The sequence below is a fragment of the Monopterus albus genome, unplaced genomic scaffold (genome assembly GCF_001952655.1).
Source record: "Monopterus albus unplaced genomic scaffold, M_albus_1.0 scaffold54.1, whole genome shotgun sequence".
NCBI lineage: Eukaryota > Metazoa > Chordata > Actinopteri > Synbranchiformes > Synbranchidae > Monopterus > Monopterus albus.
The window spans coordinates 2,226,715-2,242,464 of NW_018127934.1; the positions used below are offsets into that span (position 1 = coordinate 2,226,715).

The 15,750-nt window shown below is 39.0% G+C and overlaps 1 protein-coding gene across 3 annotated transcripts in view; it reads right to left on the minus strand.

Moving 5' to 3' along the window:
- Nucleotides 1-9,493: 9,493 nt before the first annotated feature.
- gpr83 (G protein-coupled receptor 83) overlaps nucleotides 9,494-15,750 on the minus strand; it is a 17,832-nt gene continuing 11,575 nt past the window's right edge. For all 3 annotated transcript variants that reach the window (XM_020601999.1, XM_020602000.1, XM_020601998.1), the window contains 2 exons: nucleotides 12,665-12,798; nucleotides 9,494-11,328 (listed from right to left, as the gene is read on the minus strand). In XM_020601999.1, coding sequence (XP_020457655.1) covers nucleotides 10,611-11,328; nucleotides 12,665-12,798 — 852 coding nt within the window. In that variant the 3' untranslated portion in view covers nucleotides 9,494-10,610. The remainder of the gene's footprint in view (nucleotides 11,329-12,664; nucleotides 12,799-15,750) is intronic.

Consider the following 15,750-nt stretch of genomic DNA (forward strand, 5'->3'; position numbering starts at 1 on the left):
GGGAAAACACCTTGCTCCTCAACACCGCCAAGACCAAGGAACTGGTAGTGGATTTTAGGAGGAATAAAACGGACATTAAGCCACTGTTCATCGACGGAGATCAGGTGGAGAGGGTGGCCGTCTTTAGGTTCTTGGGTGTTACCTTTGAGCAGCACCTGACTTGGGGCGCAAATACCACTGCTTTGGTGAAGAAGACCCAGCAGAGATTGTATTTTCTCAGTCTTTTGAAGAAAAACAATCTGAATGAGAAACTGCTGGTGTCCTTCTATTACTGCTCAATAGAGAGCATTTTAATACTGTGTCTGTGTCTGGTTCGCCAGTTGCACAGGTGCAGACAGGAGTGCGCTCCAGAGGGTTATTACAAGAGTCCAGAAGATTATCGGTTGCCCCCTACCATCTCTGGAAGATCTGTACAGTTCCCGTTGCTTGAAAAAAGCACAAAACATTCTGCAGGACCCATCACACCCTGAACACTGTCTGTTTGAACTGCTGCCTTCAGGGAGAAGATACAGAACAATTATAGCAAGGACAAACAGATTAAGAAACAGTTTTTATCCGAGAGCTATTGTTGCTTTAAATGCTGCTAAAATGCTTAAAATTTGAATGATTGATGGGATTTTAGGGGAACTGTGCAACAGTTCGATGTGTATGGATGAGAGTATGTAAATTTGTTGGGTTTTATTGTTTATGATTATTTTTTATCATCGAAGGATTGCATTTTTAATTTCGTTGTACAATGTACAATGACAATAAAGTTAAAGTATTCAAAGTATTAATGTCCAGCCTGCACATACTAGATAACTTATTGTGTGCCTGGCAGATCGATAAATGACATCCTGGATATGTTTGTATTTTTGAATTCAGCACGGGTTGTTTTTTTCTTCAAAACCGTGGGTGTCAAAGTGCCAGAAACAAAAAAACAAAATTGTTATTTAGCAAGCAGTGTGGAAGTTCAGCATGGGCCACTTCAAACCCACATGCTGCAAGATTTAATACTGGGCCAAACACTTCACTTGATGAGACGTTTTAGACTGAATGCCTACTACAACCAGATTTTAACCACTGTGGGTGACAAATACAGGGTTGTGAACAGGAGTTCAAGATGTGACTCAAACACAAGCATAATGCCAGTTGTGTTGTAGTTGATCTTTTCATTTCAGGAGGATTTAGTTCTTAAAAAAAATAATCCATGTTGCACTGTTCATCATGCTGCCACACTATGAGCACCATCTCATGAATGTATCTACAAAAGGCAGTGGCAGCAATTGCTTTTTTAAAATAACGGTTATCTCAAGATTATGAGTTTTAATTACAGTTGCAAGAAAAAGTAATGGAAAATTGACAAATTGCTCATGAAATGAGATCAGACCTTCACCAAAGGTATAAATATCAACAAACACAACATTTCTAAGCTGATAAAACACAGTCATGATATTTCATGTCTGTATTGAATGCACCCATTAAACATACAATGTGATGGTGGAAAAAATTAACAGCTACAGTGTTTTAAAAACTGGCTGAACCACCTTTGGCGTCAATAACCTAAAGCAAATGCTTCCTGTAGATGTGGATCAGAGCTGCACAACATTCAGGAGGAATTTTGGGCCATTCTTCCTCACAGAACTGCTTCAGCTCAGCCATGTTCTTGGTTGACTTGTGAACAGAGATGTTAAATTCCAATGAATCTTTCGAGTCTTTAGCTGTTACTCTAGGATTCTTTTTTACCTCATTTTTCAGAGTAAAATTATGATGACCTGTCAACAGGCAGCCTTCATAAATTCAAATCAATAATCTTGCTCAGTCGTCTCAGATTCTGGGCGGTCTTATTGTGAAGTCTGTTTAATCTTTTCCTGCCTTTGAGTCTCGCTCTACAGACTCAACAGAGAAGACTCCTCCGTGACCTCAGGCAAGGGACAAAGAGTAGCAAGAATGAAGAGAAGTAAGACTCAAATGGAAACTTAGAGAGGGAGAAAACTTATTAAGTGTGCTTTTTCAAGGTAACAACAAAGCTTTGTCATTTTCTTGGTGAGGAGGACTTCTTCTAAACATTAAAATCATTTTAACTGTTTTCAGTTTTAACTTAAATTAAATTCCTTATATCCCTAGCCCACTATTTTAGTTGTTAGCTTCAAAGACAATACTTGTTTAAAAGTTAAAATATAATAGAATAAAAAACATGCAATATTGTTCAGTATGTCATCATACTGCCACACAGTTGGGTGAGTAACTAATAAAACAAAGTTATGCATCACGCATCCACATTTTTTTTAAATATCTAAAGGTCATCTTTAGCATAGGCCTAAATCTTTTTTCCAGCCATACTGAGCCACTGATTAACACTTCACATGCTTCTACTGCATTTACTGTCACGTTGAACCACAATTCTCCCCCTGAGACATTAATATATAAATTGGTGCACAAAACTTATCTTTTGTCTGCAGAGAATTCCTTGGTCCATAATTAGGTATTATGAATAGGATATCTGGTCATGGCCTGTAAGCTAACACAGCAGCACAGTTTGCTTAAGGCTGGACAGAAGTGCTCTATGGAAATATATTAAACTGACCAAGCAACCATTTCATAATCCTTGGTAAAAGTGTTTTTATTGTAGGTAGAATAACTCTTACCAGTGTGTAATTTCTCATTGTCACTTTTAAAAACTTGATTTCTTTGTTATAGAACAGAAAAAAATGGCAACAAGGTTCTTCTGGCATTCCTTTGTGCTTCATACATCTGATTGATTTGGTTTTACATTTGTGTGCTTTATGGCGCGAGTTTCCTGATCATGACTTTAGTTGTCAGATGATCAGGTACATTTATTATGTTCACACATTTGCATACTATATTTTAACTAGTTTATACCCTAACTAACCTTGTCTTGCTCCTGTTCTGGCTGGACATGCTGTATTAATTGGCAGCTCACGAGGGAAACTCTATTAGGATTTTTATAGTAGATATATAGCCTTTTATTCTGATGTTGAAAAACTGTTCTGCGATTACCTGTTTTCCTTTTATGTTTCCTGAAAAGCTATTTACATGGCCTCAGGATGGTAGTATTCAGAGTCAAAGGAGGCCAAAGGAACATAGGCTGCTCTGTGGTGAGTCTGAACACCCAGTTGTTAACATTTGATTCCAGCTATGATGTCAGAAACCTTGCAGGGAGTATTTTTACATTGTTGTATTGGCAGTTTTTTTTTTTAATAAAAATGATCTGAGTACTTCTTTCATCAAGGCTTCATATTCTTCCTGCTGTGACTAGGTTTCAGTGAGACAAAATAAATCAATGTGATGTTCACTCATCAAATTATTCACTAACAGAGATTTAGACAGGAGAGATATGATATTTAATAGTCCACATTTGATTGTCTTGTTATTTTGTTCTGTAAGAGGAGTAGTCTTACTTTTAATTTCGTTCATATATCATTTAGGTGGTCGGGGGGCAGACACAGTCTCTGTGGGGTACTGGGAGTTTTGGGTGGGTAGCAGCTGCAAAGAGACTGCAGAGAGGCGTGTAAGACTGCAATTCTGCTCCCTGGTCTCAACTCTGGGTTGTCATAACAGTGATGACTTGCTTTGGCAGCCGAGTGAGTTTGTTGTGTTCAAAAATGACCTGACTTGCATATAAATTGCACAAATAAGCCTTACAATGTGTGGTTTTGTTGAATTGAGGCTCTTTTAGTAAGGCTACTCTTGTGTGATTGGACTGTGGAGGATTAATTGGTACATAAGGAACTGATGGTTAATAGCTGTTCAGAGTGGAAATGTGTTCTAAAAGTGTTTGCTTAAAAGATGTTTATATTTATTGTTGAAACCCATTTTTATGGCTGAGTGAAACATACAGTAGCCTACACCACCAGTGACTGTTTCCATGATTTCCACTAAAGGGAGGCTCACTTTCCCACACTTTGAAAAACCCCTGTTGTAAGTAATTATGAAATGCTAAGAAATGCATTTAAAGAAAATAATCAATAACCTCTTGTTGACTTCGATATCTCAGCCAGCGGATGCAGACAATATATATATATACATGATTTAAATAAAACAAAATCTAGCCATTTTAGCAATGACTTTGCTGAATACTAAAAAGTTGTGGTCAAGCAGGTTCAGGAGGAAAGACTGTCTGTCGCCCACATTGTGTTTGGTTTATGTAACTATGACTTCAATTATAAGCTGACAGAAACAGGTCTGGGCCAGACTGTTCACATAACCAGCATGCATGTAGACCTTTAAAGGAAAAATGAAAAATGTCAATCCACTTTATAGCTAAATTAACAGGAAACATCTATAAAACACAACGGGTTCAAAAATATGTTAGGTTTTCAGACTTGTCTGCCTGTAGCAGACAAGAAGATATTTCACATTATTTGAAATCATTAGTTGAGCTGCAACTGTTCAAACTGGATAACATCATAACAGTAATGATCAGCTAAACCGTGTTCGCCAATTTGTCAAGCCAGAGTGATATTTCAGGCTGTGAGGAAGAGGTTGTTGACAGCTGAAGCTGGTGTGAAAACGGCTGTGAAACTACTTTAAGCTGCACATCCTCTATTGCCTGACAGAGGAACTCCAAATGTGAACATCTACAGTCAAGTATGTATAAGTATCTGTAGTGGTTGTAATAAAATGTTTATCATACTTCAGCCCTCTTTTCTCAACAAACTGTTGTTACTGTGTGAAGCTTTCACTGTGAGGATTTACAACATTATAGAACAATATTTCCATCATGTTTTATAGATTTTCATTCTAGCCTAAACATAAAATGTAAGTGGAAATCAATCTAACACTGTTTCCTAGATTTCCTAGTTTCTCATAATAAAAGGAAACTAAAAAAAAGACTTTAGACAGAAAATATATATTTTTCTTTTTTTTCAGCCAGCTGTGTCACAGTTCTGGTCCTGGCCCTGTTATTTCTGTGAGCTGATATTCTTTCTCCAGCTGTCCAAAACACCCGTTTACTCTTCCCTCATAAGTGCCCGCTATCTGTTTTTCTTTGTCCTCAGTCAGATCGTCCACTGTGTCCAAGCCTTAGAGTTCCTGCCATTCCTGTTTTCCTTGCATGAACCCTCTTATGAATTTTCCTATCTGTTTTTGGACTCATGCACTTGGTCAGTCTTGGTATTGATTTTTTGTTTGGTCTCTTTTTGGATTCCATTTGCCACAGTCACTAAACACTGGCTGAGGTGGATGGCAAGCATACACACAGTAGGACTATCACACTAGGAACCTGGGAGCACTTTTGGAGATAAAAGCACTTTGGTTACTTTTGCCCACCAATGCAGAAACCATAACAGTCCCTGGAAACTATCTTTGTCTGGAGGCCCTATTGAACTGGTAACATTTATAAAAGGAAAGTCGAGGAAGGGTTGTTTTCCTGTAGCTGCCTGCACTAGTGAAATGGCTTGTTGGTGACATTATGGCTATCACAGAAGGTATACAGCAGTAAGAGTATGGACTAGAAAATGTCATTATAAACTGGAAGATAATTGTGAAATGCAGAAAATGTGTTAAATTAGTGTGCCACAAGTCTTTCAGAGTAATTTTCTCCATCATTACAAAGATATAAAGCTTAGTTGTGACATTTTCATAATGGCCAAATGTACCGTAGGTCATAGTTGCACAATCACGAGGGCTGACTCATACTGAGTGTGTTTGTAACCCACCACCCTGCTTTTAAAATAACTCCTGTAACAGCGATATGTTACAAGTGGCATTGTGTTGAGATCACTGGTCAGGATGACCTTTGTCGCTTTGTAAGCTCTTAGAGCACCTCTTTGACCACACTAACCACATTCTGACTTCTGCCCAAGGTTTTCTATCTGTGACAGAATGATGCAAAAATTTGAAGCAGGTCGATGGGTTGTGCAGTAATTCACACTCTTCTGTTGGAGCAGTTCATTTCAGTTGTCACTTCTGGAGCATTTAAGAAAGAGCTCCATTTAAGTTGGGGTGTGAGGGCAGGCCTTCTCTCCACTTAGAGAAAATAGACAAAAAGATTTTAAATTGCCACCCCCTTGGTGCTATTAATTTAATTTCCACCATATTCACATTTTCCTACCATTTAGTGAACTGCTTTGTGAGAATTGAGAAAACTCAGTAATACGGTACATAGCACAGTAACAGCAGCACTACAAACTAAGTAACACCTGCTTGCAAAAACTACAAACAAAATGAATCCAACAAAGTCAGCACATGAATTACATCAGATTTGATTAAATAGAGTAAAATTTAAATAAACTGCTGTAAAAATCAACTCTTTTTTTTAACCAACTCTTCTTTTTGTGCACTACATAAATCAGTATTAACACAGTTCACATTTTAAAAAATAAAATGAAAATGACAAATACCAAAACATCCAGTCATTTATGTTTAAGTAATTTGTGTTACTTCCAGGTTAACTTGATTGTGAGCATAGACTTGTAAGCTTCCTGATCAAACATACCAACACTGAAAAGTGCATGTGTCATGTCTTGGGGTCCTTGGAAAAGATTCAGCCAAGACCCCAAGGATAGATTAACTCCACACACTCAGTCATTTCCCCTTTTGCATTGCATCCTTCAGACTCGCAAAGCAGCTATGTCTTGCTGATATTCTTCCTCTCTGTGGGACTACACTTGTGCATCATGGTCAGATGCAGATATTGATATAAATCTGATTTTGCCAATTAATGCCACCAGTGCAAAACAGCACATGGATTTGTCATACAGTATCAAACCGGATCGTGCTCCAGTTATACCAACTATTTTCACTGGCACCTGAAACTTGTAGGAGAAAATACAAGAATTCAAAGCAGACCAATCACAGTTAAGGCTGTTACTTGACAAAAACCTACCGTATAATCAATTAATAATTCCTAAAAGAGATTCTGTAAGTTTAGATGACTGATTAGATGACTGATGGATGACTGTAAAAGAAAGAAGAGAAGTACATATGTTGTGTATTGTAGAAGGCGGCTGCCTTGGTTCTAAACTTGCCAGGTTATAAAACAACAACTATATACTGTTTGCAACTAAAACACATAATAGGCACTTTGCTATGTAAGATTCTCTTGAATTATTAATGAAAGAGAGCAAAAGTGTGTCTGCTTACCTGAATACAGCACACTACATCATCTCTCAAAAACTCTCAGTTGGAGGCTGATAATTAAACTGCCTCATTGTTGACTCATACTACTAGCATAGCTACATTTTCTCACCACACACATTCATTTCAAAATCACTGAAAAGCCCAGCATGCTCACGACATGGAGGCTGCATTTACAGTTCCTGGTCCCCCCCCCCCCAAAAAAAACTATTCAAAACATATATCAGTGAAGCACAGCACCGCACTGGGCGACTTATTTCTTCATCAGCAAACCTGTGAAGGCCTCAGTCCTGGCCTTCACCATGTGAGGACCTAAACCACCACCAGCCATGGACTTGGGTGGGTAATTCATATTAGACATACACAATTGATCAATGAGCATGCACGTTTGATTAATTTTGTATTGTTAATGTTTACCTTTTCTTTTGAGTTACCATGTTTCCTGGTCCATGGATGGGGGGGCAGTTCAGCTAAAAGATTGGACTGATGAAGCAGCAGGTTTAAATACCTCCCACTAGGCCTGGACTGCACCAAGTGCCCAGTACAAGAAAGGGGGGAGTTTGGGAGAAATTTATTGTTTATTTGTTGGTAGTTTATGTTAGAACTTTATTTGTCAAGTTATGTTAATTTCTTTATATTTAAAGGAAATATTTAGTTGAGAGCAGGCTGTCTGTTTAGTGTTTATTAGTTGATTGCTTTGGTAGTGTCTTTAGTTTACCCCCTTGTGTGTGTTATTGGTTTGGCCAGCCAGTATATATGTTCCCCTGTGTGTGTGTGTGTCTCATTTGCTAGGTCAGTTGGTTTTGTTGGGACAGTTCAGTTTGCTGTAGTTTGAGTTTCCTTATCGTTTGTTGACCTCTTTTAGGGCCCAGTTTATTTGATGTTAATTTTGTATTTTTCTTGTTTTTGGGTTAATAAAAACCCTTTATTTTGAACTTTGGAAGCTGTGTCTTTTTTGCCTTACTGCTTGGTCCCTGACAAAACCCAAGACCCAAACAAATCAGCTTGTGCAAGATCTTGCACATGTGCAGCCGACTCTGACTTGTACTGACTTCAGAAAATTATGGCTGCTCAAAGCTTTTAATTGTTTTTGGACAACAAAGGAGGTCTATCGCACAGACAGACAAGTCAATCCAGGACTGACAACTGACAGACATCAACCATGAGTAGAGGCAATTTGTCTGTTTTAGTCTATTAAATGCTATTAATATAAAAAAATGACCAGCCTTGTCCTTTAATAGTGAATATGCAAGCACCCATGTTCGTGCAGCTTTTCATTTTAAAGCTTTTACTTCAGCTGAACACCAGTGTTTGCTGTTTAGAATAAGCAAAGACATTTCTGTGCCTCATGCCAGTTTAACCTCGCATGTCAGTAATGTCACTTACATGGCTGAACCATTACTTATGGAAGATGAAACTACAGTATAAGGAGACATAAAGTTGCAAAGATTTTATTTTGGCATTATTTTATCTGTTGCCCATGATGCAACAAACAAACCAAAAAAAAACCCAGCAGAACTGATTCAATACTTCCAGTGATAACATGTCTAGCACAGTTTCATTTTTCTTCATATTACTGTGTACATGTACAAACCTTTAATTATTTTCACATGTTTAGACATAAAACATTTTGTTTACAACACTAAGCACCCACATTATATTTTCAGCACATTTAAAGGCCATAGTAATGTTTTTACTGCAATGCTTAAAGAACAGTTTATATAATTATGCTGTGCTACAATGAAATACCATATGCGCGTTAAAAACAGCTTAACACACAATTTTTAACAAGTAATATCATTTTTCTTCCATTTAAAAGTATCATTTGGCTGTGTGGAAACACAAATATATGCTTCTTCAACTCAGTGCTTTTATTCCTTTTTATTCCAGATGCTCTGAAAACCACCTGCATAGCCAACAGTTCTGATTCTGCACTCTGAAATAAGAAAGTGGGGGAAAAAACCCATTCTTAACTACTTGAGTAATGTTAAATGAAGTGCAGCAGAAAAATTGATGCACCTGCAGGGGTGTGTGTTTGTGTGTAAGAAATACACTTTCCTGCAACTCCTATTATGAGCTGGTATCCTTAGAAATGTTAAATTTAATCTCATTATTTGGATGCCTTTTAACATTTGTTGTATCTCTACTAAAGCATCAAGTTGAATCTGAATGGTTGTATTTCAGGCTGGTTAATGATGAACTGGAAACCAAGCAGATCACAACTCTCAACAGGTCTCAGCTCTTCCTCAGTACAAATAGATAAACCACCACTGATTCTTCTTTGACTTTGAATTCTGGTACCATGGAAGCCTTTTCTAATTTACTCTCCACACCGTTTGAAGCATCTAATAGACCTGAACTTAGCTGTAATACTGACTTTCTGCACAGGTCCTAACAGTTTGAGAATTTTAGATCAACACATTTTTTGTCCCCTTTTCCACTGAATCAGCTCTAGTGTAAACACACTCATATACATTTTCCATGTAAGAAATAAACCTATCATTGATCATTTTCTCCATTACATGTCAAAGCAATAGTTCAACAATTCTCTGGGTTGCTGTAATCATTCCCTGGTTTTTTTATTGGTACTATTGTACTTTTCTCCAGTATTCTGGCGACTTTCCTTTTCCCCACACTTTATTATACAATTCTAATAAGATATCTTTAGATACTTCACTAAGGTGGTTTATTAGTGTATTACAAATTTGCTCCTTGCCTGGTTAGCATCCTTGTTTTCTGCACACTTAGGACATGTCTGCTTTCTCTTGGAATCCTCAGCTACATGCTCATATCTTTTGGCATTTCTAGCAGTGGAGATGGGGTGGAACATATAGTATGCTGTCAATGGAAAGTTCATATCTAATTCTGAACAGAAACCTGAAACTAACAGCACAGAGGAAGTGTCAGTTTTCTCACATTCAGTAATCTCTTTAGTGATAGAGCTACTCCTCCTTGAATGGGACCCATTATCACATACAAGTTACATACGACATGCAAAGTGCATACATTATCACCACATGGCCAGAATGAATGACTGGATTTTTTTTTGAATGTTTTCTCACAGGTTAAAGCTTTAGAACTGAATAGGATGCACTTTCTTTTTCTTCAATCCAAACACGTATTGTTCCTTTGGAAACAATACATCATTTGTTCTTTTTTTTTTGTGGTGTTTGTTTAGTTTTTACCACAGCATGATACCATGAGGAGAAAAGCAAATGACTCAAAGGACAATCTAATTATTGAGGGATGCAACTACCTTCTGTAGTATTTGAAAATACCATACAAAAACCTTGATGAAGGTGCAGACCAAAACATTCTGCCTTTATTTTTAGATGATGCCACTGAAGTAAAGAAAAATAAGTCTGCCTGTGTGCGGTCCTCCTTCAAATGATCAAGAGTTCCAAGGCTACCAGTACCAACTTAAATGTGATGGGGCTGAAGTGCTTTTTCTCTTGGCATAATGAAATCCTAAAATCGGATTATTCTCAAATAATGATGCCATTCCTCACATAGTGGCAGCTGTAGTCCAGTCAGCTCACAGTCACAATGGGCTCCACTGAGAGGATGTCAGTTCTTCCTGTGTTGGCCTGCCTGGCAGCAAAAAGCACATGTGTGTCTTTCAGATTGTGGGACTGACTTAAAGAGGCATGGCTTTCCTGCGATGAAGCCTGCTCTGGGTGAGACAAAGCATGGTTTGGCCTCAAGGACTCGTGGTGGTCAGGCCAGGCAATCCTGTGAGGAGCAGCACAGTTTGCTGCTGGATGAAGCTCGGGTTCCAACCCAACCACCGCCCTCCTTCTCCTCCTGCACATGTCGAGGAGGAGCCGGAGCTCCTGGCGGAAAGTAGGATTCAGACAGCAGTAGATGAAAGGGTTGTAGCAGGTGGAGCTCATAGCCAGCCAGTGAAAGCAGAAGTAAAGGGCGTTGGAGGACTGGATGGCCTGGCTCGAGAGCAGCACTACGTAGCAGTTAAGGGGGAACCAACAGACAGCGAACACCCCAACCACCAGCAGCAGCATGGTCAAAGTCCGCCGGCGTTTTCTTCTCTGGGTGGCGTGCTGAGCTGTTGTTGCATCACCGATGGCATTGTGGCGCCACAGCCGGCGAGCGACTGTGGTGTAGGAGGCAGTGATGATGAGGAGAGGCAGCATGTAAAGCAATATGAAGGTCAGAAGGTCAATATACTGCCAGTAGACATCCGATGGCTCTGGAAAGTCTGGGACACACATGCTGCGCTCCTTCTCCTTACTGCAGAGGAGAATAACCGTGCAGAGAATGCAAGAAAGGAAGACAAATAAATGAATGGGGTAAGAAAGTAAAGAAGGGGAGTATCACAGGCCGTTCACACATACAGATTCAAAAAGCTGCTATTGTACTGAGCGCGACAGACTTAAACAGCTGGGTACAATACAGGGGAAACTTGAGAAAGGCTTATGAAAATAGCTTCTGACGCAGTGCAAGTAACAGACAGGCAAGAGCCGATCATCAACACGAACAGAGAACAGATTTGTTAACTACTTCATTTGACTACACAGCAGGATTTTGAACAAACAGGAAAAGCTGTTTCTGGCTTCCCGCTTCTCTACCAACTGTCTTTAAAAAGCTACTGGGAAATAAAGAAGAACAATGTGTGGAAACAAATCAGTGGCATTATTGGTGGACTTGGCAGCGGCAGATATGTTGGAAAACAACTGTCCATTTGAAGCACAGTATAATTACGTACGCAACGCGACACACCCCCAGAGCTTAAGGGCACATGAGGTCACAAGAAGAAAAAATTAGAGGTTCAAGCACAAAATGGTTGAAGAAGAAGAAATAAGGTTAAAGTCATTTATGCCAGAGAAAATATTGGCACCTTGACAGGTTGTGCATGCCTAATCTAATATCTTCTGCAAATGTTGCACAGCAGAGCATGTATATGTAGCCCATAATAATAATGAAAGCATGTGATGTAATTTGGAAGAAAGATATGAGAATAAGTTATTTTAACTTTGTGTTTTATCCTAGCCTTTGTTTCATTTTATAGTTTATGTTCAATACTATGTTTACTTTTATTTTGTAGGTTTTGAGGGTTTTGTGTCCATGTCTCATATTGAGCTGAATCTATGTGCTGCTGTGTGTTTGCTTGGATGCTTGTTCAGTATGTGGAAAATTGTGTTAACTGTAAATGATTTTATCAAATGTAAGACATGAAGTTTTGGCAAAATAGTTTTTTTGATACAGCGTTGTCTTTATTCTTCTGTGGGTGGATATCTGCTGGTTCTTCATCCTCTAATCTTCTCTGCCACATCTGCTTTCCTACATTTTTAGTCTTGCCATGCATAAATTAAAGTAGTTAACAAATCTGTTCTCCGTCAACATGTCTGATCAATATTTCTTGCTAAATTGTTCAAGTCAACTGGTCTTTGGATGCTGCCATTTAAATATGATTGTGAGCTGACATTCCACGATAGAGCCAAGACTCACTTCTCCATTGCTACAATGACACAACTCCAAAGATGCTTCAGGTCAAGTGAGTGCAGTCTAATCACCAAACTCTTTATTATACACATTTTATCATATTGAAATGTGTGTGGTATATTACCTGTATGTAAAAGTCAGGAGCTTTTGGTAGATTGCATGTGGGAGGGAGAAGCAGCTTGCCATTATCCAGATAACAGCGACCCAAACACCACCATGAACCAGGGACATTCGAGGTCTCAAAGGATGTAAAATCACCTGAGAGAAAAAGCCCAACAAAGTCAGCACAAACACAGACCCACTGGATAAATACATAAGATGCACAATCCGTCCAAATCTGTTAATTCATTTTGGGGTTGAATATCAGCTCCAATTCCTTTTCATCGGTGAACCACTAAAGATACTGAAATGACCCCATTTCAACTAGAAACCCACCAATGCCCAAGGAACATTTTTACTGGAGCTAAGGTCAATGTGTGAAGCAGAGTAGGCAAGGTTCTTTACTGATAGCCCAGGCTCAAGTCAACCAGTTGATCAGCAGGTTGCAATACTAAAACATTTTTGGGTGAGTGTTGTGGAAAATTGCTTATTTTGATTCTGGAAACTTAAAAAAATACCAGTACTCACGGGTGCTGAACAGTGTTTGTCAGTATAGGAGAAAAAAAAAATACACAGCTCAGTTTTTCCTCAACAAACCATGAATTTGTAGAGAAAATCAAAAGACAAAGAAACCTTCTCCTTCTGGCTAACAAATGTTATGTTCGTCTGAAAATCAAATATTTTTAACCTATAGAATCCCTTCATCAGAGGTTTTTACCATTTAAAGTAAAGTAACCCTAAATCTAGCCCCCAACGTAAGCCTCCGGCAGATTCTGAGACACTACAGTTGGTGGCATAACCACACCTTTAGCTGTTCAGGGTGCTAAAAAGGGGCGCAAGAATGACGTACTCAGAGGAGGGACACCACCACATCCAGTTTGTCGGGGAAAGCAGGGCAATAGTAGATTTAAGCCAAGAGCTCCATCAGTTTTCTGGGAGTGGAGCATGAGATTTTGACCTTGGCTGAAAACTTCTGTGCCTATAGCAAGACCGTTTCCACAGCCCTCTGTCCTGTGGTTCAGCAAAGCCGAGACAGCACTCCTCATCAAACTGACCGCCCCGGGGGAAGAGGCAATAGAGGCCAATTTTGAAAGAAAGAAGCTGAGATACTCAGGTCTTAAATCCATGTTCTTTATAGTGAGTCTGGAGATACCATAGTGTACCAAATGAATGGATGCATCAACCAGCACTCAGGTAGATAATTTATTAGGGAGGAAAAAAAGGTTATTGTTAAAGCACACTAACAAAATTTACTCTACCCTTCACTAAAAGCATGAGATATTTGTATTTAAGGATTTAAGGATAAACTATTTGTGTTAATGGCTATTTCTTATATGTAGCTATAACAATTTTTTCCAGAGGGGCATGGATTGTGCAGGCATGTACAAATAAATAAAATTAATCCAAAAGTATCCATAACAGTCCATTACAAGTAAAATGGTATGAAGCAGAACTGTTCCTTTCAGTGTACAATTTGATCTGCATTATTGATGCATTCATTTGTAAGAAGCACTTTAATATTATAGTTGGTCGAAGTGGAGCTAATTTTAGCTGATTCATAAATTGTTGGAACATGGAAGGACTTCTGCCTATTTTCCATCTAAATAAATGAAAAGGGCTGCATTGAAATCTGTGACATCTTTATACATTTTCCTCCAGCACTTGTCTGAGTTGCATTTGTCTTATTTAACTGTACAATTGCTGTAGTTTAGGTAAGCGTTTTATTGATACTTTCCACTGGTGAACTAAAAATAAGCTAATGAAGCAGTTCAGACTGACAGAATGGAAATTCAAGGATAGATTCACAATTTGTATGTCCGTCTTAGAGCGGAGGATCACGACTACTACAGCAGGTTTTGCTCTGTATAATCACTTCCCATGTTCATATTGGCTGTGAAGAAATGTACGTTTCCAAGGCTTCAGAAGTCTGAGTTAGACAAATCAAAAGAAGGATCGTTCAAATTAAGAGTCTTTTTAGTACCAAGTTCACTGTGTTCTTTACCTACAGTGCAGCTCAGAACAGACACATTGTCCAAGACAATACAAAAAGGCACTTTTGAACTTAGTCTAGCCCCATATAAGCTTCATACACCAATACATTTCTTTCATGAAACAAAGACTGTGTGTCCCCCATCACGTACAAAGTGCATTAAGAAGGACTCTTTTAATGGCCAGTATGAGCAGGAGAAATGCTTACAGCAATCAAAAACCTTTTTCCACTGTTCATATGGGCACCTGACTATTGGTTTAAGACAGAGTGAATACTTAGCAGACAGCGATGTTCTTCCAAATGTGCTTCTTGGTGGAAAACAAACTTTGCAGAAGGAAAAGCTTGCTGATAGTTAAGTTTTTCCATTTATGGTTATATTAAGGCCATGTATATAGACATTTGTCCTGCACTTTAGAGGCATGTAATGAATAACAAACAATAGAAGAGAAAGAACCACAATCGAGAAATCCTCTATTGATAATTGTCACCAAAGTCTGGCTCCAGTAGACTTTAAATATGGTTTGATCAATAGAGTGCCGTAGGGATGATGCTTTATTTGTAGGCCTACCTGGAAGTTAGCATCACCCTGGTTCCTTTCACAAAAAGCCAATGGGATTTTTCCATAAGCTTTTGGAATATTGTGGGAAAATAAGCTCTGTGGCAAAGCAACAGTTTAGGACACGGACATATTTTCTTCAGCAATATAACTGTCACAGGTTAACACCACTTTTAGGATTTTTGAAGTCCAAATACAATCACTAGAAGTAAAAAGCTATTGTTAGGTTATAAACAAACTACAGCACAGTCCCATGACTTCAATGTCCAAAAACCCATTCACTTCAGGCTTGCCTGGTATAACTTCTCCTTATCCATCCATCCATTTTCCTCCGCTTATCCGGGACCGGGTCATGGGGGCAGCAGTCTAAGCAAAGATGCCCAGACTTCCCTCTCTCCAGACACTTCCTCCAGCTCCTCCGGGGGAATGCAGAGGCATTCCCAGGCCAGCCGAGAGACATAGTCCCTCCAGCGTGTCCTGGGTCTTCCCCGGGGCCTCCTCCCGGTGGGACATGCCTGGAACACCTCCCTAGGAAGGCGCCCAGGAGGCATCCGAAACAGATGCC